Source organism: Rosa rugosa, chromosome 1 (assembly GCF_958449725.1).
Source record: "Rosa rugosa chromosome 1, drRosRugo1.1, whole genome shotgun sequence".
Classification (NCBI taxonomy): Eukaryota; Viridiplantae; Streptophyta; class Magnoliopsida; order Rosales; family Rosaceae; genus Rosa; species Rosa rugosa.
In genome coordinates this window covers 20,761,748-20,786,125 of record NC_084820.1, presented here as the reverse complement: position 1 = coordinate 20,786,125, position 24,378 = coordinate 20,761,748, and the positions used below count along the sequence as shown (strand labels likewise).

Below are 24,378 nucleotides of genomic sequence, written 5' to 3'. Positions count from 1 at the left end.
ATATTTAATTGTTAGCATGAAAAATCGTATTTATCGAAACAATTATTTGTTTTAAAATATATGAACTTGATCGACAACGGTTCATAGGTAAGTTAAAACAATGTTTTGATATATAATGATTTTCGAGAAGTATAAATTATAAAACTATAGTTGGTATTAGTGGTCATTCCTGCGTGAATGATTACGTATATATATATTTACTTGGAATATATATATGGATGGAGTGACATTGGGATATGTGTATGATTTGGGAATTATTCGCATTATTAATTGTGCATTTACTCTTTTCGGGAATGCAATATATCATGTGATTGATTGATGTGATTGTGTTAAAGAGTATCTTGTGTTGAGTATGATGTGTTGAGTTGTGTGGGACTTCATAAATATTTTCGGATCTACAGATCTGGTGTCACAGTTGTGACTGTTTTCGAATCTACGGATCTGGTGTCACAGTGGTGACTGAGGCAAGTATATCGGGAACCACACCTTTGGTCGGGTTAGTGGTTACTATCAGTTAGAGCTCTAGTCTGTCTGCCTTTGTACTGCATGGGAGTGACGCGTTGGGTTACCTGAGGCCCATGAGTACGTACTTCATGGGAGTGACGCGTTGGGTCACTTGAGGCCCATGAGTGCACGTGTTTTTAAAAGAGTTCGGGTGGGTTCTTTCTTTTATTGTCCAAGAGGGACATGATTTTCATATTATGAGTGAGTAGGGATAGTATGATTTTTTATTACTTTTGTGATGTATGTTACCTTGAGGGGGTAAGGATGTCGAATTTTGAAAACGAGTCATGTTGTGAGATGATTTATTTGGAGTTGATGGGTGATCATCGACTTTGGTGTTGATGGGTGATCATCGACTCTAGTGTGAGTTGTTTGACTTCTTTATCTATTTTTCGTGTCATTCTATTTGTATTGTTTGTTTTAAGTAATCTCCTGAACTAAGTTATATGCAGGGATTACTGTCTTTTGAATTGTTTGTTTAATGTAATCTCCTGAACTAAGTTATATGCAGGGATTACTGCCTTTTGTATTGTTTGTTTTAATGTAATCTCCTGAACTAATTTTCTATGCAGGGATTACTAATTGTTTACCTAGTGTGATTGTATGTTTGGTTGTGTTTTGTGGAGTTAAGTGTTGTTGTTTTAATTTATCTCACGAGTTGAAAAATTATAAGCATGAGTGACGTGAGTCATTTTAATTGAGTTTACTCATACGGGCTTAAAAAGCTTACCGGGTTTGTTTTGTTCATTCCCTGTGCACTATTCTATGGTGTAGCGGTTGTTCCGGCAGGTCAGGATCACCAGGGCTGAGATCGAGGCGAGGAGTACAGGCAGCGCTAGGTTCATAACCCATTTTGTTAGCGTACTGCTATTTTTTTTGGTATGCTCCTAGTGAGCGTTTACATTTGTATATCCATTCGCTGGATTTTTGTAAACACTTGTTGTTGTTACTCAGATTTATTTGAAAAAGTTTCTTGTAATTTTAAGAGTTGGTTTAATTATCGTGTTTCGGATTTGAATATCTTTATTCGAAATTCGGGGCGTGACAGCGGTACCCAGGGGGTAAGCCAAGGTCCAGTCCCTTGCTTTTGAGTCATCTCACCTCCTGAACGTTCTCTACACTTGGGGGACTTATTCATACCACTTATCACAAGTGGAGGTAGCACCCGAACGGGGACTATCATTGCAAACATCACGCTTGTGCCTTAATGGTACGTGTGAGTTTCATGTTCTGGTTTATTAATGGAAATATTGATTTTTTCACCTATTGTTGATCGCAACAATCAAATTCCTTTTGCATCCCATTAATAAGACCATAGGACAAAACTCACACAACTTATCACTCGCTCAATATGAGCGAGCTCAACTCTTACACTCCCGTCGCGCATAAGCCAAACAATCGAGTTATGGCTTATACGTTCGGGTTAAGTTAGTTAGAATTCCTTCCTCTAACCTATACTTGTAGGATTATCATGGTCACGCCATAGTCTTGCTAGTATGGCTGATAGTTACTCCGATATCGGAGCTCTATGCTCAGCCTCACGGGCATCCTCGAGCGTAACCTAAGCACTAACTACGTGACTTGGGGGACTTGGCGAGTAATAACACTCCTGGTCCTAACACATGTGCATCATATGCATACAACATATACATATCATTATGTACGCGTCATCGTGTTCATCACACATCTATGCATCATATGCACTTTGTTATACTTTCACAACCACATACATTCTAGACTTAAACGTCGTATGTCAACACTACATAATACGTGCATACACACAATGTGTAACAGCATCTCATATAAACATTTGTGCACCTTGATGCATTTGACTCAAGTGTCACTTAGATTGCCCTAGCGCAATCAATATGCTTTTTGTATACTCTCATCCTATTTGCAGGTACTAGCCCAATGATGAGGCCCCGTGGCACCAACCTACCCGAAGAGTCCCTTCTTGCTTATAGAGTTCGGGGACTAGTATGGGTATGGCGTTCAACAAGGTCGTCACTCATACTTGGCGGCATCATATTTAAACTCCCCAACCAAGAAGCGCGTCTTACTCGGGGACTTGGGGGACTTGTACATACCGCCTATATCACATACCGCCAAGCATAAGCAACAACCTCGTAGGTGGCCCCCGCGACATGGTTAGTCCCGCCTACGACATGCATCCGGTAGACCGATACCCGAGCTACGTTGCTATAGTGGAGGTCGGCCTATATCTTGCCAGGAGGCCACTCTCCCATGCTCTCCAAAAGGCTTCAAGAGAAGCAATATGTGTATTGTTGTCCCACATCGGAAATATAGAATAGAATGAGACTTCTTTTAGCTATAAGAGGAAGTCCTCCCCTTCTTGGAAGGGGGTGGGATCCATGATCCCCATACTTGTATACTACAAAAGCTACATGGCCTCACTCATAGTGAATTCTCTAAGTGGACGCAGCCTTGCCTCAAGGGCAAGGTGAACCACTATACATGCTTGTGTCTTTCTCTCTCTCTCTCTCTCCCCATCATGATCCATACTTAGTTCCCGTTCCGTATTCTCACACAGAAACAGTTGTTATAATTTCTGTTTTTATATTTAATACATGTGGTTGAGATACACTTGTCCCTCACAGTCCCTTATAAACTGTCCCTTAGGTGAGCAAATCTGGATAAATCTCCATTGATCTTGAAGGAGATCTCTCAGTAGATTAAGGTGTTGCTTTTGTATATCTCGATCTTTAACTAAAGATCTAGAGAGCTGATGAAAAATTAGCAAGCGAATTATGGTGAGTGATTTATTGAGGGGATTAAGTTAACGAATTAGACGGATCAATATCAAGGCTTCATTACCCAAAAATTCATTAGTAAAGTGAAACATTTTCTCGAATTTTCTCACTTTGCTTCGACATCACGCCATTTTCTTTTAAAATTGTGTCTATTTCCTACAAATAAACAAATTTGGATTAGTTACATATTAATTTCATTCGAGGATTGAAATCCACAAAAATGAAAAACCCAACCCAGCCATGACTCTCTTTCTACTCTCCCGCCTTCACTTCCGAAAGCCCAAGAAATGTCTCCACCTCCACACGACGACCTCTCTCATCTCACTCTTAGGCTCTTAGCTTCTTCCTCTTCTGCCGCTCTCCAAGCCTTGAATTTCGACTGCGACGGCGTCATCCTCGAGTCGGAGCACTTGCACCGCCAAGCTTACAACGACGCCCTTCGCTCACTTCAACGTCCGCTGCTCCTCTCAGCCCCTCAATTGAAAAATTTGGTATTTTGTGTTTTGGTAAAATGAAGTGTTTTGGTACTTTCCGGCGGAAGACGATGAGGGCCGAGCCAAGATCATCGACACTCACTCGGGTTCTAATTTGTTCTTTATCAGTTTGTAGCTTCTCTGTGATTTCAATTTTGGGCATAGATTATGAAAGTTGTGAACTTTCTATCTAGTATGTTAGATCCTGGGCATAGATTATGTTAGATCCTGGTCTTGTAGGATTGGTAAACTGAGAAATTAATGGACATTCATGCATGCTTGACTTTGATTAATTGAAAACTGAGAAATTAAGGTTCCATCTGGATGGATTGACTTTAAAAAGCAATATGGATTTGCCGACAAAGCTACATTTGTTAGAAAAGCTATACAACATTAAGTAAAATGTATTTGTTGTAATACTGGATGCCATATATTTGAAGTAAGAGTCGTTTGAAATCCACTTGTTTTCTTGTTTTCTTTCAATGCAAAAGTTAAGATGTATGGAATCAAGCAACTTAACCTTATAATGTACCTAAATCCTTATGTTTTGGAATCACTCCATCCAAGTAGAGCCTTAGGTTCCAAGAGCCTCTCTTTACATTACTCTGTTATCGGTTTCTCTTGTCTTCTACCATTGTTAGTATCAGCGCTGTTGCATAAGGGTTCTTGTGAGAGTGACTCTCTCTCTCTTTCTCTCTCACTCACACACATCATTGTAGGGGAAAGAGCTTGCTGTTTGCTCTGCTGCAACTAAAATGAATTGAAAGCCTTGTAGGACTTGTAAGTTTTTGAACCGATGTGTTTATTACAGTTATTTGGTTTCTATGTCTTCAGAACATTTGTTTGTTCATTTTTTTTATTTCACCTTCCTTATTTTGGGAGAGCTTTCAAGGGCTTGATTGCTTTCTCGCTGGTATGGTAACTGCTTTTGAAGCGCTATTTTAAAAAAAAAATTGTTAAATCTTGTCAGAGACACATGTTATGACACAATTATCGACTTCTGCTTGCCATAAGTACAAGTTAATTACAAATTTATGCATAGGTGACTAGGATTGATTCAGTTCCTCTTAAGTTATATTTTGGTGCATTGTAGCGTAAGAGGTTGAATGAAACCCCATTCTCTTCACATATAAGTTTACCTGCAAATTGAATGGTTCCCTCCATTTCCTATGGTCACTGTTCTGGAGTTTTTTTTTTTTTTTTAACCCCATTCTCTTCACATATAAGTTTACCTGCAAATTGAGTGGTTCCCTCCATTTCCTATGGTCACTGTTCTGGAGTTTTTTTTTGGTGTCAGTTGTATCCAGGCTTCTGGCTGATCTATTCATGTTGAAAGTTCAAAAGAAAGTAAGACATTTAAATTCCAGCCCATGAGTTTTTTCTTAAGACTATTATCTTAGAGTATGAAAAATGTTTACCCAGTAGGTTTTGGATTCCTGCTGATGAATGGAGTTCCAATAAGGAAGGAAGATCCTTATTGATGTAGGATTACCTGTAATCCTTGTTGATTATAGAGAAGGGGAAGGCATAATTGCCTACCACCAATAGGAATAGGTTTCCTTTCCTAGTGAAGAAAGCTAATATCCTTACGGCTATATAAGGAGGGGTTCTGCTCTTGGTTTTGCATAACAGATACGGAGAGCAAAGTGTATTCCATTCTTGGAGTTAGAGAGTGAGAGAGGGCAAAGAAGAGAGATAGGAAGAGAAGAGAGAGTCTTGTTTTCTTATTCTTTCTGGTTGTTCATCAAGTCTGTTTGAGGCTTGGTATGATTGTGTATCCATTATAAATATAGTAGAAGATTGTTTTGCTGGACCACCTTAAATCTGTGTTCTTGTGCCCGTATCTCTATGGTTGTTTCTCTTGGTATGCTGTGCTTATTTGTGTTTTTCAACTTCACCTATTGACCGATTCTCAACGCTTATAAGAGCTGTAACAATCCTCCACAGAGAGCAAATCTTGCAGCTGCTCCTTCTATTGAGGGAATGATGAATTCTACTGCAAATCTTGCAGCTTTAATTAATGAGTTTGCTGCCTATCTCAACAAGAAGCAGATGCATGGTAGGTGCGAGGAAACAATTATGGCTAGGAATGAAAACCACACTGCACTCTTTGGAAAGTTTGCTGGCTTTGTTGCAGAAACTGATTGTGTTCCATGTGAAGAAGTGTCAGGTAGCTAAACTGCTTCTCAATTCCTCTTAATGTTAATGCTATGCATAATTATTGTATTATACACTTAGGATCTACGGATCACATGACAAAACAACTTACAAATTTGCATGATTTAAAAAAATTGTCCATTCCTTCTCAAGTGTCTATAGGCAAAGGTGCCTCAGTTTTGGGAAAATAAAAAATAAATTTAATCTCAAGTCTTATTGAGTCAATTGCTCTTTATGTTCATTTCTTTCTCTTCCAACTTTTATATGTCGGAAGAATTATAAACACCTTAAAATGCTTTGCTATTCTTATGGTTTAACTGAGAAGGAGGGAGGCGTGCCAATCTAGTGGTTACATGAGAATGTTGAGGCTGTTAGACTTTTAATTTTAGCTGGATTGGCTCAAGATGATGTGTCAATCTTCTACACGCAGATTCTAGCATATAAGTTCATAACAGAGAATCTAATTCCGAAAAAAATGTAGTGAAGTAGAGAGAACTAACTAGAGATTGCTGACCTCTATACTTTCTGTACTTCGAAATGACGGGCTTCCCTACTCACCTTTCTAGTGTCTAGTTGCTTTCGCTGGTGCGCCAGCTTTTTTATAAACTTTTGCTTTAGTTGTCTGTCTCTCTGAAGTGTTTTTGCAATGAAAGTCTTTCGGGATCAAAAAAGAAAAAAAAGAGATTGCTGAGGTCGTTTCTCTCTCCTCAATAATACATTAGTTCATATTACAGTAGATGAGCACGTAATCCAATATGGTCCTCTCCTTTTCCTTCAATAATGTAGAGTTGCTTTCTCATCCATTATTGTGCTCCATTATTCGATCTAGAATTCAAGTTGCCAAAGCTCAAGAGAAACTGAGAAACAGCTCTTCATCCTTCGATACTGAAAGAGAGTACTTTCCCTCATTGTTTTAGTTTCTGTTCTGATATCATTTTCTTTCAAACGAGGCATACAAGGTACGTCATTGTTTTTGTTAGTACTCTAATATCATCCACTGCAAAACAGGATTTGTTACTCCTGATATCAACATTTACTAAATTCTTAGTCTTTGGTTGCTCTATTTCATGTGTGCTTAAATGATTTTCTTGTGCAAGTTATTACAGCTCTCTGCTTTTACTTACGTCAAGCTTATTAATTCCCATTTAAAAACTCTGTTGTTACTTTAATTAAGCTATTATTCCTCCAGATCTGTTGTAGGCCGGCCGGCTGCTTGCAGTTAATTTGTTTCGTTGTATCATCGAACTTTTAGTTTGATTGTTCATTTGGTCTACTTACTGAATCAGAAAAAGTTAAATATAAGTATTGCCTTTAGATTTCCTAGTTTTCTTCCTTGGAGTTGAAAAGTGATATAAGTTATAAATCTCCTTTGTACAATCTTTATGCGGTCATTGTTCTCTTGGATATTCTGAATGCTGCATATTCAGGCCATTATATATGTTATGTAAAGAATAGTCAAGGGAACTGGTTCAAGATTGACGGCAGCTCGGTATGTTCTCTGTCCATTTCTGATTTTGTCGTTGGGCTCAACCTTATGTCATTGTTTTGTGGAAAACTTTCACTGTTCGAATCCATAGTTGCCTGAAGTTGATTATCATATTAGTGTGGGAAAGCATAACTCCAACATTTGGGCGGTGCGAGCCCAGATGGAAGCTTCTAGTTATCATCTATGTGGATGAACTTGTGTTGATAATTTCTAACCTGATTATTGGGGGGGGGGGGGGGGGGAGGATTTGAAGAATGATGATTGTTAGCTTATATGTTTTTTTATTGTATTTATAAACATATGCTCTTGTAGGTTGAACCCGTGGAATTAAAGAGGGTCTTATCTGAAGGCGCATACATGCTTCTTTATGCAAGGTAATATGGTTGATGATTCCAGTTTACAGCATATATCTACCCTTGTTTTGGCACAAATACCTTATGTTTTTTATGTTTCTAGGCGACCCCCAGTCTTGTTAGGAAGTAACGCCCTTTCTCATGCTGGGACATCCTATAGAAGGAACTCGGAAGCAGTCCCTTCAAGTCTTAGCAAATCCAAGTTGAGATACACGGTTCCAAGTATGAATAGTTCCGCAGGACAACCAAAGTCTAGTAGAGAATGGACAGGATGAATTTTGATGGTTCAAGCTATCAATCATTAGATCCAGATGATTGGAGATCTCATTCCATGTACAGAGCTCCTGCTATGGATTCATCAAGTGAGAGTTCATCGATTTTCAGCTCCTCGGATGCAAGTTCTTGTAGCACCGTGAGCTCCACGGACTCCTCCAGCAATGAAGATTTCTCTGATTACATATTTGGTCAAGTAGGAACAAATCCGTACAGCCAATTCAGGCGTTCATCAGACGTGGTGACACCTTCCTTTTGTTTCCAAACTTTGATGGAGATATGAAAGGCCGTACAGAGGACTCAGAAGGCGGAGGAAATTCCACAATTTTGTGTACTGACAGAAGTAGACATCGCAGGAAGTCAACCAACCTCAGATTAATTTTTTTTTTTGACGATTAACCAACCTCAGATTAATTAATAGCAGTAGTTAGCACTAGGGGAATTGACCAGGCCAGCCCTTTGCTTTTTCCCGATGTAATCTATATTTATTTGTATCGTTTACAAGAGCAGAGTAAACGAATGGAGAAAGATCAGCTCAAACATTTTACCTAGGTTTGAGCTGAGATGTAAGTAGAGAATATGATAAGGTCGTGAAGGCATTACTCACTATTCTAGCATAATGAAGAGAAATCAACCAATTTTTGTTATGGATCCGTGCTTTCTACGGTATTGTATTGTCACTTGATTTTTTTCTAAAGGTTAACGGAGTTGAGTGGCTGTTAGCTTGCTCCTAAAGAAAAGTATGATTAATACCCAGCACATAAAGAAAAGTATGATTCTGATCTAAGTATGTTAGGTTTGATTTGATTCAGGGTAAGATGAAACGGTGAAGAAAGAAATCAAGATTGACAAAATAATGAAGGAAACAGAGATTGCTGAGACTGGTTCTCTATCCTCACTTTTGTTTAGACTAACGTTTTCCTTAGGCCAGTTAGTGACTAGTCTTTCTGAGCCTTTTTTTGTATTGTTTACACGTGTCTTCATGTTGATACACTTATACTTGACTTGGTTGACACTTCTACTTGGCTTGGTTGACGGTCTATCTTCGATTCTCTTTACACAAATCTAAACCCTGAACCCCTGAACTTTTTGTTTGATAACAGAGAGCTGCTTTCTCGTCCATTGTGCTATACTATTCGATCTAGAATTCAAGATGCCCAAGCTCCAGAGAAACTGAGAAATAGCTCTTTACCGTTTGATATATCATAAACTGAAAGACTACTTTCCCTTGTTGTTTTTGTTTCTATTCTGATATCATTTTCTTCTCGAACGAGGCATATAATTAGGTACGTCCTTTAATTTCATTTGCTCTTATCAGTACCTAATTTTTGTTACTACCCAAATATAATCCCACAGCAAAAGAGGCTTTGTTTCCTGATATTTACATTTAGACCATTTACTACATTCTTAATCTCTGGTTCTCTCCTTCATGTGTGCTTGATTTTTTCGTGTAATGCATTACAACTCTCTGTTTTTACTTGTTCAAGCTTATTAATTCTCATTCTAAAACTCTCTGTTGTTACTTTAACATCCAGATTTGTTGTAGGCCGGTCGGCTTGTAGTTAATTTGTTTCGTTGCATCATCGAACTTGTAGTTTGATTGTTCATTTGATCTACTTACTAAATTGGAAAAAGCAAGAAACTAAATATAAGTATTGCCTTTAGATTTCCCTTTTTTTTTTTTTTTTTTTCCGTTGGAGTTGAATCTCATGATTTGCTTGATAGGAGTCAACAGGCATGGAACTTCTTACAGGCCTACCTATAGGCATTGTCGGGTTCGGTGTTTTAAAAAGCGCGCTTTAGGCTACGCCTGGGGCGCAAAAAACGTTATTTTGTATATATTTTGCATCAGATTTCATCACAAGGTGTAGAGGGGCAAAATGCGTACTTCAAGGCGTGAAAAACGCCGAGAGTTGTGAAAAACATGATGGAGGCGTACGCCCAAAAGAAAAAAAGAAAAAAAGAAAAAGGGATAGAACCGGAGAGAGAGAGAGAGAGAGAGCTTATGATCGAGTTGTGCCCGTCAGAACAGCATAAGATGACTTAATTAATTGATTGAGAACATTGAGAAGCAGCTTTGGTGCAGATTTTATAATATCTCTTCATATATACAATCAAGTAATACAGATTTATTTGATTAAGCTCCTATTAATGACCAAATTACATCTGAAAGATTACTATGTTTTTGTGAAAGGTTATTATGGTTTATCCTTGGGGTTTTGTCCATTTACCCCATTTCTAGGGATTTTTTTTCTCCCTCACCCCATTAAGTTTTTTTAATTCCCTCTTACCCAATACACTCTAAGGGAGTCTTCCCTAATACCCCATTAAGATTTTTTTTTTGTTTTTAATTTTTTTTTAATACCATTTTACCCCTCACCCCTTTGTTACTTAGAGAGAGAGAGAGAAAATGGAAGAGAGAGAAACTATAGGAGACTTCGCCGGAGCCCGTCACCGGCCGCCGGAATCCGGTCACCGGTCGCCGGATTCCGGTCACCGGCTGCCGCCCACCGGAAATTGCTGAAAATCTCACCGGAAAGTTTTTTTTGCCCCTAATAGACATCTATTGCCCCCTAATAGAGGGGCAATAGACGTCTATTGCCCCCCAATAGACGTCTATTGCCCCCCAATAGACGTCTATTGCCCCCCAATAGACGTCTATTGGCCCCCAATAGACGACTATCAGCCATGTATTGCCCTCCAATAGACGACTATCAGTCATGTATTGCCCCCCAGTAGACGTCTATTGCCCCCCAATAGACGTTTAGATTACCAAAATGGTAATTAATCTTCCTAAAACTACACAAATAAAACTTTGATTAAAGAAAAAAAATGAGGAAATTACATCAATTCAAAACGTCTATTGCCCCCCAATAGACGACTATTGGCCATGTATTGCCCCCCAATAGACGTCTATTGCCCTCCAATAGAACTTTGGGTAGCTGAAATGAGAATTTATATTCCTAAAATTAGACAAATAAAACTTTGATTAAAGAAAAAAACGAAGAGATTATATTAATTGAAAAGCGCCTATTGCCCCCCAATAGACGTCTACTGCCCCCAATAGACATTCAAAAAAAAAAATTTCACTTTCTGTCTGCCCCATTACTTAAAAAAAAAAAAAAAAAAACAACTGCTTTGGGCACCCAAGTCAAGAGCGCGACCAAGACCACCCAAGTCAAGGATTTGTACCTTTCTCCAACATTAGAATGATTGCCATGTGACTCGGCAAATCACCATTGTAATTCAATAATATATTACATTACAATCTACATGGGAAAGTGAAACCACTGCACAAACACATCAGCCAAACCAAAAAGCTCAAACCTTCACGCTTTCTTTGCCTCACTGACTCTAGTTTCGTCTCAGAAATGTCAATAATCATCTCAGAAAATTTTGTTGGGTTTTCGTCTCAGAACCGGGTGACAGATGCTTCCCTCACTCTTATTCGTGAGAGAGCAAAGCTCAAGGTACATGCATGCCTCCCTCAAATTGAAAAGGGAATGACTGACCTTGGTTCCAGCCTTGGAATTGCCGGACCTTCGCACATCGAAAAACTCCTTATTCTCGTCGTCGGCGACGGGGACCTCCAGCAGAGGAATTGAGGAGGTGCATGATGCGTGGAAGCCATGGGTACGGGTTGACGGAGACGGCAGGGCTTGTGGTGTTGTGCGCGTTGAAGCCCGGGTGAAAAGGTCCCTTCAGGCTGTCCCTCTTCCCCGGCGGTGACTGCACCGGAGCGGTCCCGTCTTCGCGGCGATCTTCAGCTTTCCGGTGATGGAGATGGATCTCGGGCTTTGCTTGGGGTCAGAGTACTTTAGGGAGAGTGATGAGTGGCATGTTTTGTAATTTCTTAATTATTAAAATCCAAAATTGACATTTCGTCTTTAAATGGGGTGAATGAGAATATTAATTTGTTGGTGGGGTGATTGGGAGTGTTTTATCTTAAAATGGGGCTATCGGTCAAGACCCCTTTATCCTTATCTATTGGTCTTCCACCTTTCCTAAATACTTTATATACGTTAGGTCTCGTTTGGTTCAGGGAAAGAAAAATAATTCTTTTGTCTTTCCTATGAAAAATAAATGAAATTTTCCAACAGCTTTTCATTCCGATGTTTGGTAACGTAAGGAAAGTTATCAGGAAAGTTGTTTTTTTTCTTATTTTAAATAGGATCAAAGGATTTCACTCCTACCCCCATGGTGACTCGAATCCATGACTTTGATCTTAGTAGTGAGTTATCAAGAAAGTTGTTAAAAAGTTTGTAAATAATATAATAAAATAATATGTTTTAAGTAAGAGAAGTTTTAAATACACACCCCTAATTACTTAATACACACTCCATACTTAATACACCACCCGTTTAATTTTTCGTTCTAATATTTTACTAAATACACAACCCAAAGTATCTAAAATACCCTTAATCTCAAAAATCATGAAATATCCTACTTTTTGACTACATTAAGGTTACTATTTAATATGATTAGTATATGCTGGTATATTGACGTTTTGTAAATGACCATATTGATTACTTGTGTTAGTTATTGAGAAATCCATAAAGATTTATTATTGTTCCTTTTAAATAGATGCATATAAATAGGTTTTGTGTTATTTGACTCTCATCCACTAAACACCATGTTAATCAAGTATAAAATTATGAGTTGAACATTCAACCAAAACTATACCAGTAGTTTCTCCATAGTGGCAGAACTAAAAAGTTGTCATTAGAGGGGCCAAATAAATTAACAATTACAAGTTTTTTCACCTGTGATGTTTTATATTAGAAAATAAATTGATTAATCATAACTCTTAGAAAAAAAAAAAAAGGAAATTAACTAAAAAATGGGAGTAAAGCGATATGTTTTAAAAATATTTAATGCCATTGATTTTGAAATTCTAAATATTATGGTTTCTAACCTCATTTAATTACAATTTATTTAAGGAAAAATAAAATTAGATAGTTTCTAACTTTATTCTTGTATTAAATTGGGAGGCCATGTATAGAAATTTGTTGTGTTTATCTAACTATTTATACATAAATAGAATAATATAAGGAAAATATGACTATTTTTTTCTTCTTCTAATGCATAGATGTCTGTTTTGGTCATTTAACCTACCTATAAAATCTAATTTGAAATATAAAATAATAGGGATGTGTACTAAGTGATTAGGGGTGTGTATTTAAGTAATAAATGCAAAGAAAGAAAGGGGAAAAATGATTCCTTTGTGGTTTGAAAGGAACCACTTTCCTTCTTATTTTCACTTCCTTCAGGAAATGATTTCCTTTACTTTTGCATCCCAAACGCAGGAAATGAACAAATTTCATTTTCTGATGCTTACTTTCCGCGAACCAAACATGATCTTAATGTAATTAGTGGCACACTACAATACAAACACTTATTTTTCTATATACATAATTAGTTGTTATTTTTTCTACACACATGTTTTATTAGTTTTTTTCTTTAATATATACTTAATTTATTATGATGCAAGGCTTACGCCGAATGGTTCGGCTCGTACACTTGCCGGCTTTTAGGTCTTCTGAGATTCCACCTCGGGTTACGCAGCGTTTTAAAACATTGGGAAAAAAAACAATAATTGAACCCATACACTGGGTGGGACGCCAAGTGGGTTATGTAATTCACTGCAAAAACAACCTTCAAACACTGCAAGGCCGAGCGGAAGAGTTAAAAGCTGCCAGAGAGTCGTTAGAACATGAGGTTGATGAGGCTATTAGAAGAGGCGAACTAGTTGCATGGCGTTTGCAGTATTGCCTAACAAGAGCGGCGCGGGTCGCTGCAGTGACAGACGAACTTTTGAGAGGTGAAAGCCAAGTAGATCTGAAATGTCTCCATGGGTTTTGTCCTAATCTGAAGTACAGTTATCGGCTGGGCAGGAAATCAACAAAATTGATAATGGAGGTTGTTCATCTCCGGGACACACTTTCCACAGTTGAAATTTGGCTTGAGAAGTGGGGTGTATCCACCGGGGAGTACCAGGCTTTTCCATCAAGGACGTCAACTGTTGAGGAAATCATGGGTGAACTGAAGAATTCTAGTGCCCGCAGGATCGGGGTGTGTGGACCTACAGGTGTGGGTAAAACTCTACTTGCCAAAGAAGTTTATAGGCAAGCTAGAGAAGATAAAAAGTTATTTGATAATGTGGTTATCCTATTAGATGTCAAGAAAAATCCAGACCTGGAAGTAATTCAGAGCAAGATTGTTCGTCAGTTAGATATGAAGATTCTTGAGGATGAGAATTTAGATGGAAGAGCAAGTCGTCTACGTGCCAGGATACTAGACAAGAAGATTCTTGTGATTCTGGATGATGTTTGGGAACAAATTGACTTGGAAGCTCTGGGACTCCCAAGTGTTCCTAATTGTAAGATATTGCTGACATCTAAAACAACCTCCTCTGATACAATAATGCGGTACTTCGAGCTCGGCCCTTTAGATACAATAATGCAGTACTTCGAGCTCGGCCCTTTAGATAACAAAGAGGCTAGGTTCCTATTTGAGAAGATGATAGGTGATGATGTTAAAGAAGCAGTTGATATACGAAATGTAGCAAATCAAGTTGCTGATAGATGTAGACGTTTGCCCATATTAATTGTCATAGTTGCAAGCACTTTGAAGAGAATATCTACTTTAACTTCATGGGAAAATGCTTTGGGATGCCTTGAAGAGTTTAATATTACAGATCACAGGATCACACGAGACCCACACTTGGGGATAGAGTGGAGTTACAAACAATTGAATGATGAGGAAGTGAAGCAGTTGTTCTTGCTATGTGGATTTGCAATATGGGGAAAAGATATTTATTTGCCAGCCTTGTTGAAATTTAGTATGGGTTTGGGCCTCTTCAGTAAGGCATACACAATGGAGCAAGCAAAAGATGCATTTCAATCATCGGTTGAAAAACTCAAGGATTTTTATCTACTGACAGACAGTGATGATGATAACAGATCTGTCAGAATGCATGACCTTGTACGTGATGTTGCTAACCAGATTGCATTCCGAGATGGACACATCTTATCATCGGCTGAAGATGGGGGTGACTATGAGTTAAAAGAATGGCTAGATAAGGATTTCTTCAAAAAGTGCAGTATGATATCTCCACAATCCAGTACAGTTCCCGTGCTTTCTGAAGTAACTAGGATACACCCCAAATTAAAAATGCTTTATTTGCACGGTAAAGGTGATAACTTGGTGGAGATGCCATCCAACTTTTTTAGGGAGATTCAGGAACTCAAAATGTTGGATTTAACCAGACTGCATCTGCTGTCACTACCTTCATCTCTTCAGTTCCTGAAGAATATGCATGCCTTATTTTTAAATCAATGCACCTTGGGAGACGTTGCTTTAGTTGGGCAGCTAAGTAACTTGGAAATTCTCAGCTTTTCTCAGTCCAGTGTCAAACAATTGACTAAAGAAATAGGGCATTTGACTCGTCTTCGGTTGTTGGATTTATCTGATTGCTCTGAACTTGAAGTTATTTCACCCAATGTCATATCAAGCTTGGAGAGACTAGAAGACTTGAGAATGAGAAACAGCTTTAACAAGTGGGAGGCTGAAGCTAAAAGAAGCAACGCAAGCCTTTCTGAGCTGAAGTATTTGTCTCAGTTATCCGTATTACAGATACATATTCTGAATGCTGACATTCTTCCAGCAAACTTGTTCTCCCGCAAGTTAGAAAGATTCAATGTTTTTATTGGGGACGTGTGGGTTGAGAGATATACTCGAAAGACCCTACTAATGGTTGAGACTACACTCAACACACTAAAACTCAAGCCCACTACCAGCACCGAAGGATTGGATACAGGACTAAAATTGTTGCTGAAGAGAACAGAAGACTTGTCCTTGGATGGAACGGAGGGTGTCAATGAGATGCTCGATGAATTAGTTACTCAAGACTTCCAGTATTTGGAGTGTTTGAAACATTTGCAAGTCCAAAACTATGTTGATATAAGATATCCCATTAACAGGGAGGTACGTTCTCTGCTGACAGTTTGATGAGTTTGATTATGGTACATCTTATTATCTATTAATTGTTATGTTCTTTACTTTTTTTTTTTTTTTTGTCATTCTTTTTGCAGTAGTCTTGAGAAAATAAAATAGTAAGAGATTGCATCTATCATTTTCCTCTCATTCCAATTTGATTAATTGTATGCCGTTAATTCATAACTAAACTGCAAAATAGATTTTATTTTATATTTGTTTGACATTCTTCCTAGAAAAGGACATTGTACCTGTAATAACCTCGTTAGAGGAATTGTACGAAACTCGTCGGAGGAATAATACGAACCTCGATAGAGGAATAATACCATCTCGTGAAAGAATCAAAGACAAACATTTCACCCTTCCTTTAGTTTTCTCACCCCTCCCTTTAGCTGTAACGGTCCTCCTCTTGTCGGAGAGCCATCATTCTGTTTCTTTTTTTCATTTCTCTATCGACCTCTCTCTCACTCTCTCTCGTCCGAAAGCATCCAAGAACAGAGCAAACTTCTCCAAGCTCGTTCTCGCTCCATAGGCCATCGATCGACCCTAGACCACGTCCCACGCCTTCACTTCTTCCTTGCGCAGCTGCCGGTGGTAGCCTTTCGCCGGCTCTTGAACCGTACACGACGGTGGAACACGAGGCCGGTTTGAGCTCATTTTGGTTCCAAGCTTGATATCTCAAGCTACCGGCCATCAATCCTCACCAAACTTCATCCACGAGCTCGCCTCAACTTCCTGAAGCTCCCAGAAGTAACCTTGCACGTCGGCGTGGCTTGTGGTGGCGACTGGAAGCTCAACCCGACCTAGATCGAAACTGGACTGTGGAGCTCGATATCTCGAGTTGTAGAGCTTTGTTTTGAGTGATTCTTGATCCAGTGAGTTCTCCTTGAGTTTCTTAACAACTCTTCAGAAGGGATCGAAGCGAGAAATTGAAGTTTTTACGTCGGAATTCAAGCTCGCCGGATTCTGGAAATTTTCCGGCCACCGACGCTTTCGATCAAGATATCTCGAGCTGTAGAGCTTCGTTTTGAGTGATTCTTGAACCAGTGCGTTCGTCTTTAAGTTCTGAACAAGTCTCCTCAAGGAATCGAAGCGAAAGGAGGACATTTTTACGTTGATCGGAGCTTCGCCGACTTCTGCAAATTCTCGCCGGTTTCTGGAAAAAAATTCCGGCCACCTCGACTGTTTTAGGTAATTTCAACCACTTCCGGTCATTTTCAGCTTACATGGTAGTTATGAAAGTTGTTAAGCATGATGAGAGGAAGAAGAGCAGCCCGGCCCCGACACCATTGGTGGTGGTCGGCGGCGGCTCTGCCACTAACTCCGGCGGCCCTTTCCGGCCACCTCCGGGGGTCAAAAATATAGTTTCTGTACATTTTCAGATTCTATATTTCAATACGATCATTTTGATATATTATACGCAATTTTTGGATATCGTATGATTAAGTTATGAATTTTTTAAGTTTAGAGCGATTTCGATCGTTAGATTTGTGATCTGTGAAGTTAGGACCGTCAGATGGACTTGTAGTTTTGATATGATGATCTTATGACTGTCCCAGTGGCTTTGTGTGGTCATGGGCGAAGATCCGACCGTTGGATCTTCGTATAAATGCAAAACAGTGATTAGGGAGGCGATTCGTGAGAATCCGTCCGTCGGATTTTCGTATAAATTTGTGAAGATGTTAGTAAGGACGATTCAGGAAGATCCGACCGTTGGATCTTCGTGATGATTTTTGGAGGGTGATCCTAAAGGCGATCCGTGAGGATCCGACCGTTGGATCATCATTTAATTTCGATCCGACCGTTGGATTGTTGTTTGAGTATGTTTTTGAGTTATTGGCTAAGTTAAGGTCATGTGTGATTAGGTGATTAACGGTCTTCCTTGGGTGAGCGATTTCGGTGTGTATTGTGTTGAATTGAAGACGCAGCGGGAATATCGAGGTGAGTAAATCGCACATGGTTCATTCACGAACCGAAATTCGGTGATTTTATTTAATTGAGAAATTGTGGAAATTGTTTTACGAAAATAAATATTTGTTTTAAATTATATGGACTTGATCGACTACGGTCCATAGGTAAGTAAAATGTGTTTAAACTATAAAAATGAATTTCTAGATTTTATTGCATGTGAACTATAGTTGGTATTAGTGGTCACTCTTGTGTGGGTGACTACGTATATATATATTTACGTGGAATATATATTGGATGGTGTGATTTACTGAGTTATATTTTGAGCATTACCCTTGGAATATGTGATTTATCTTAGATGTTGTGTTGTCTATGATAATGGGTAATTGAGTAAAGTGCGATAGTTGAGTCGTTGAGATGAATTAAATAAGGAGTCGAGTGAATTGAGAAAAGCAGTCATTCGTAAGGTGAACCTTGGCCCAGGTGACACTTTACGATACAGTTAGAGCTCTAGTCTGTCTGCCGTCATACTGCTTGGGGGATAAACGAGTTATCATATGCCCTTGGGTATGACATGACATACTGAATGAGGTGATTAATATAATTAATCATAAGCCTGTAAGTATGATATACTGAATGGGGTGATTAATATAATTAATCATAAGCCTGTAAGTATAATATACTGCATGGGATGATTTATATAAATAAATCATAAGCCTGTGAGTATATATTGAGTAAGAAGTTGTTTATTATTGAGTAGTTATGATGAGATGTGAGTTGATTGATGCTTGAAGTGATGTTGTACACTTCAATTCTTATGCAAAACAAAATTAAAATGTGCTTGAGTTGATTGTGTTACTTTAAATCGTGCAATCCTTTCATTTACTCATACGAGCTTTGCAAAAAGCTTACCGGGTTTGTATTGTTGCAATCCCGGTACACTATTCAAACGGTGTAGCGGGTAATCCTGCAGGTCAGGAGAATCAGGGTGGTGATCGAGCGGGTTAGAGTATTTGTTATAGTTTTACAGCATTTGTAATAGTGAGGTGAGTTAAGCTCATTGAGCCTTACAATTTGATTTGGTGAGAGTGTGTTGTAATAATTAACTTGAGGATTTGATTTATTGTAATATTGAGAGGTGTGAAGTGTGGTTGTTTGTGAGAAAAAAATTCAGGACGTTTATTCTATTAAGTTGTATAATTCATGTTTCGGATTTTAATTGTATTTAAAATTCGGAGCGTGACAGTACCTATCAAGGGGAAATTTATTATTTTTAAATTTTATAATAATATTCGTAGTTGAGTGTACTAAACTTGAGACTCTGTACTAGAATCTTTGAGTCTTTGACTGTTTGAGTGTATATATGTTGCAATGCACAAATAATGTGAAGAGGGGCTCAAAACAAAATATTGATCGAGACGATTGTAAATTACTTTCTTTTTACAAAAAAAGGTGAATTAAACTATTGTTTCTCTGTACTTAATAGATGGATGAGCTTGTATTAGCAAATGTGCACTGCAAGGTTCTGTTGCGGAACTTAATAAGCTTCACTGTTCACCGATGTGATGGTTCAAGTTTCTTATTGTCACCTTCTATGGCAAGAAGTTTTGTACAACTCAAACATCTTGTAATATCAGAATGTCAAATCATGGAAGAGATAGTATCGACAAAAGAATACAGTGAAGAAAACAAGGATAACATGTTTCCTAAGTTGGAGAAATTGGAGCTAAGTGATCTTCCTCATCTCACTAGATTCTGCTTAGGAGGTTACGTTGAATTTGCATCTCTGGAGAGATTGCAACTAGAGAAGTGCACTAAGTTGGAGACTTTCATCTCTAATCATGAGAGTGCTGCTCCGTATTTTCTTTTTGACGAGAAGGTGAACTATACCATATATGTTTATATTTCTTTCATCATATATTTTCAACAGTCACTTATGAAGACAACAACAGTTTCTCAATTACGATTTCCTCTAAATGGATGTGCATGCAGGTAGGGTTTCCAAGGTTGGAGATATTGACCATCAATGGCTTACCTAAGCTGACAACAATGTGGCACACCCAACTTGCTCGAAACTCTTTTTGCAAAATCAGGGACGTTACAGTTAAACGATGCAATAGTCTTAAAAGCATTCTTCCAGACTCGATAATAGCTGGAGCTTTTCAGGAGCTACAAAAGTTGACAGTGGAGGACTGTGTAGTGGAGGAAATAGTTGCCAAGGAAGAGGGACAAGAAATACAAAACCACGATAACTTCTTCCCAAAGCTAGAGTGTTTGGAACTTAAAAGTCTATCCCAACTTAAGAGATTCTATCCAAGTATGCCTGCTTTCAGTTGGCCACACCTCAAAACATTAGTGTTTGATTGTCAGCAGGTGAATATTTTTACACCGGAATTTTCAGGCCTTACTGAGGAAACACATGACTCGGGCAGTCAGTCTATTCCAGTTAAACAATCTTCTGTTCTGATCAATACGGTAAGTCACTTATGCAATATACATGAGCCAACTGTATCTAATGCTTGCCATACTCAGACGTTCTAACATATATAATATACACATTGATAAGTTTTCAGACCTCATTCCCCAACCTAGAAGATTTGACCGTCTGTATGGACAATTGGCACAGCCGACCTGCCCCATCAGTTTTGTGCGCGAAAGCTCTCTTCTCTGTGATCAGTAGTAGACATCCAGATGGGGGATCCCTTCTATATTTAAGAACTTTGAGGCTGCATGGAGTGAAGAAGCCTATGCGTGTCTGGGACACCGCCGAACCAGCTGGCCCAGATTTTCCAAAGTTGGAAATTCTAGAGGTGAAGTTTTGTGGATTGAATAATCTAGAGTTCTCTGCAATATCCTTCAAGAATCTAACAATTTTAGAAGTAACCTTTTGCTGGCGATTGCAATATTTGGCAACTTATACGGTTGCTCAAAGTTTAGTGAGACTCAAAAAATTGAAAGTTGATGAGTGTAAAAAAATGAAAGAAGTCTTCACAAGCGAAGGAATGGAAGAAGATACAAGTGAGTGTACGATTGTTTTCAGCCGGTTGCAACATTTGGAACTTACTGATTTAGTAAGTTTGGAACGCTTTTGCCCAAGAAATTGCAGGGTGAAGGTCCCAGAAACCTTGGAAACTTTAGAGGTAAAATGGTGCTCTTTCGAGCTGAAGATTTCCTCCGATGGGGTACTAGAAGAAATTGTTCCCAATATGCATCTAGATGTACAAAAGTCACATCCCAAAGAAGAGGTAAAGGAAACCTATTTCCTAATGGCTTTTTTCAAAACATGCAGCTTTGATAATAGAAATTACTCAAATTAGTTTCTCTTCTTGTAGGCCTTGATAACAAATCAGAAACAGCCTTCCCCAAACGCCTCTGAAGGAGCTCAACATGTCGGGTTTAATCTACGAGAACTCCATGATGACAGCCTTAAAACTGAGCCGAAAAAAGACGGGCCTCTACGGCCAGGCATTGCTGAAAGTGAACATGGTGGAGTTGAAGCTGTGGTTCAAGAAACTCCTATTAATTCGCACAACATGAATCATGCTGAAGCTATGGACCTAAAGCACAAGCACATTGTCACCAATACTTGGGAGGCTGATTTTGGCAGGGAAGAGAGCCTCACTGAACCTTTGAATGCAGATGTAGGCAACCAGCTTCAATTGAAACAACTTGATGGTGTACAAACGGAATCACGGTTGCAAAGCATAGCTATTAAGCTTGATGAAGACATAGGAGGTTTGCAGAATGAATTAAGGCGTCTGCAGAAAGAATTAAGTGCCAAAGAAGCAGAGAGGAGAGATACAGAGCAAAAGCTTGCTGATCTTGTGAGAGCTAAACGATTATCTGACCCTTCAGGAAGTTAACTTTCAAGATCGTAGTGCAGCAGTGCAGCCCTTGTTGAATTTTTGTATAGCAATTTTGTTCACCGTAAATTTATCCTTTGGTCAATTAATAATGAACAATTCTTAGGTTCACCCCTAGGATAAACGAGTATATTCACCCCCGTTGTCGATTAACATATTTTTACTTAATAAATTTATAATCCAACGGTCTATATCTTAAATTATTCTGTAAAGATCATCTCTATAAAAAATCAATCGAATCGGAAATCGTTTAATTATCTAATTGAATCAAACAAATGGATGGTTCTAATAACACTTATTACTACTATGATGAACCGTCCATGTATTTCATAGAAATGAATAACAAAAAGGTCTTCAATTTGATTGATTTTTTACAGAGCTAATCTTTATATTACGTATACAACATAAATGGTTGGATTACAAAATTATAAAGTTATTATGCGTTAATCGCAAGAGAGGGTGAATTTGCTTATTCACCATAGGGGTGAACCTAAGAATTGTTCATTAATAATAAAGCCATTAGTGTCACGGGCCGACTTTATACGCAGCGGAATTAGCCCGTGAAGCACCAAGGTTCCTCTGAACCGAGGCCAGCCTATCTTCCTTACTTCACTGATACTCCATTTTTCTTTTTCTTTCTGTGTGCTTCTCTTGTCAACTGGACCCTCTTCGACATCATCCTCTTACTTGTTGAGGTTTACCAACAAAAGCTACTCACACCTGAGGCTCACATCCTGTGACTAACCGATCGCTTCCTTGTGTCATGGTTGTCTTCCAAGACACTCGCCCAATCGATAGGCTTTCGTGTCATCCCAGCTTGCGCCAGCCCATTACTGACCCGCATGCATCCCGCATGTCGATAGCAAGCAGCATGGTTGTGTATCGAGACTAAGTTGGCATTCACATTTCTTCCTTGAGTCATTCATTAGTGGCTTGCACACCTTCCTCACTTCGTGGGCATCTCTCGCACCACCCACTCAGCTCTAAGACAACACATGTCTTACATATTTCACCTCGTGGGCATCACTTATGCGACCCACTCAGTCTTCAGCTCAAGGGCAACCTAGGCCCGCATACTTTAACCTTGTGCGCATCACTTACGCACCTTACTTGACAGCACATGCCCGCTCACTTCGTCTTGTGGACACCACCTGTCGTCGTATCTTGCCTCGTGAGTATCTCTTATGCAACCCACTTGGCTCTTGGGCAACACCGGCCCTCATACTTTGCCTCATGGGCATCACCTAGACAGTCCACTCAGCTCATGGGTAACACTTGCCCGTCTACTCAAGCCTTCAGTACCAACTTGACAAGCCATCGAGGCCTTGTGGCCTTTCCCATCTAACAAGGCTACCATGTTCTCTTCTTGATGACTGTCATGGCTCCAAGGCATATTCTAGCCCATAGGCCAATCCCCCAAGAGGGTATGTCGTCTTGCTTGTTGGCACACCGCTCGAGTGAGCAACTCATCCTTGATGCCCCTCTTAAGCTTCCTTCAGTCTAACACAGGGTCGCCCCTCCCGTGCTTGCTGGCATCACTTTGCTTTGGGCAACGTCGAACCCTAACACATGCCCATGTCGCTTGCTCCGTGGCCAATGAGCACCACGGGGTCCCGACATATCTTCCGTAAGCCCACATGTTTGTCTAACGCCGATGGCATAAGGATCGCCCTCATTCGAACCTCGTCCCCGACGTCGACCCGCAATATCGGCCTTTCGGCCAATACCATCCACGAGACATCCTGACTTGTGGAAACATATGCCGCCCCCTTCTGACGACACATACCCGTTCCCCTAGGCCCCCCACGGGTGCCCGGGACAAGTTCACTTAGTGCCCCATGAAGGCCAGCACTGGGGGTGGTGGAGAGCTTGACACCATGTGTAATACCCGAAAAATCCAAATTAAATTCCGTTGTTTTTTAGAAATGATTTCACGATAGTGGGAGCGAGTACGAGGCTTGGAGAAGTGGTGGAATTAGTTTGAACGATTTTATTTCGAAATCGTACGTATTTAGGAGCGTCTCAAAAATTGACTTTTTATACGTATGGAATTTCGGAAAACTTCCTTCATGAAAGTTGTAGAGCTCGTCGATACGATCTCGTGCATATGTGGAACGTAATATTCGGAGTTCGTATGATTAAGTTATGAATATTTGAAAATTGGGAATTTTCTATAAATAGGAAAAATATCTGATTTTTTTCATTAAGGACGAAAAAAATCTGATTTTTGCGGAATAGTCCCCCCCTCTCTCTCTCTCTCTCGCGCAAAACCCTCCCACCCTTGCCGACCCGCCGACCCGACCCGACGCCAGCGGCGCCGTCGCTCGTCCTCCGGCCACGACCCGGCCCTCCCCGAGGTCGCCTCGAGCCGTCCAGCCGCTCCCTGCCACCGCCTTGCCCCGCCGTTGCCCCCAGATGGAGATCGAAGACACCCCAGCCATGCAAACCCGACCAGGCCGGAAATCCCCGATTCCGGCGTTGCATGGGCCGATCGTTCCCATTTTCGTGATCTCCTCTTCCCCCTGATCATCCCCATGTAAGCCTTTCATCACGATTTTGTGTATAGAACGCTAGATCATGGTTTGACTTTTTCGA

At 39.6% G+C, this 24,378-nt stretch overlaps 3 protein-coding genes and 1 long non-coding RNA gene across 8 annotated transcripts; 3 read left to right on the top strand and 1 right to left on the bottom strand.

The window, feature by feature from the left end:
* The first annotated feature begins 3,462 nt into the window (after window positions 1–3,462).
* Window positions 3,463–7,997, top strand: LOC133723306 (uncharacterized). 5 transcript variants are annotated; one of them, XM_062150118.1, is made up of 3 exons: window positions 3,463–3,855; window positions 5,696–5,918; window positions 6,735–7,618. In XM_062150118.1, the coding sequence occupies exons 1-3, from the start codon at window positions 3,787–3,789 to the stop codon at window positions 6,764–6,766; spliced, it is 324 nt and encodes a 107-aa protein (XP_062006102.1). In that variant the 5' UTR covers window positions 3,463–3,786; the 3' UTR covers window positions 6,767–7,618. The 5 variants fall into 5 exon arrangements, 1 of the variants encoding a protein (XP_062006102.1); XR_009852933.1 differs by adding exons at window positions 7,704–7,765; window positions 7,859–7,997 and having other exon boundaries at window positions 3,470–6,864; XR_009852931.1 differs by adding an exon at window positions 7,848–7,986 and having other exon boundaries at window positions 3,473–4,528; window positions 5,760–7,765.
* Window positions 7,841–8,814, bottom strand: LOC133723322 (uncharacterized). Its single transcript, XR_009852934.1, has 2 exons — window positions 8,422–8,814; window positions 7,841–8,386 (listed from the first exon to the last, which is right to left on the bottom strand). It is a non-coding gene; the product is annotated as an uncharacterized LOC133723322 (long non-coding RNA).
* Window positions 8,815–13,519: 4,705 nt separating this feature from the next.
* Window positions 13,520–16,027, top strand: LOC133723908 (disease resistance protein At4g27190-like). Its single transcript, XM_062150809.1, has one exon. It carries the CDS (start codon window positions 13,520–13,522, stop codon window positions 16,025–16,027), a length of 2,508 nt encoding a protein of 835 aa, XP_062006793.1.
* A 3,402-nt stretch (window positions 16,028–19,429) lies between these two features.
* On the top strand, window positions 19,430–21,905 carry LOC133727549 (uncharacterized). The gene is made up of 4 exons (XM_062155146.1): window positions 19,430–19,799; window positions 19,913–20,395; window positions 20,494–21,165; window positions 21,253–21,905. The coding sequence occupies exons 1-4, from the start codon at window positions 19,515–19,517 to the stop codon at window positions 21,781–21,783; spliced, it is 1,971 nt and encodes a 656-aa protein (XP_062011130.1). The 5' UTR covers window positions 19,430–19,514; the 3' UTR covers window positions 21,784–21,905.
* The last annotated feature ends 2,473 nt before the right edge of the window (window positions 21,906–24,378 follow it).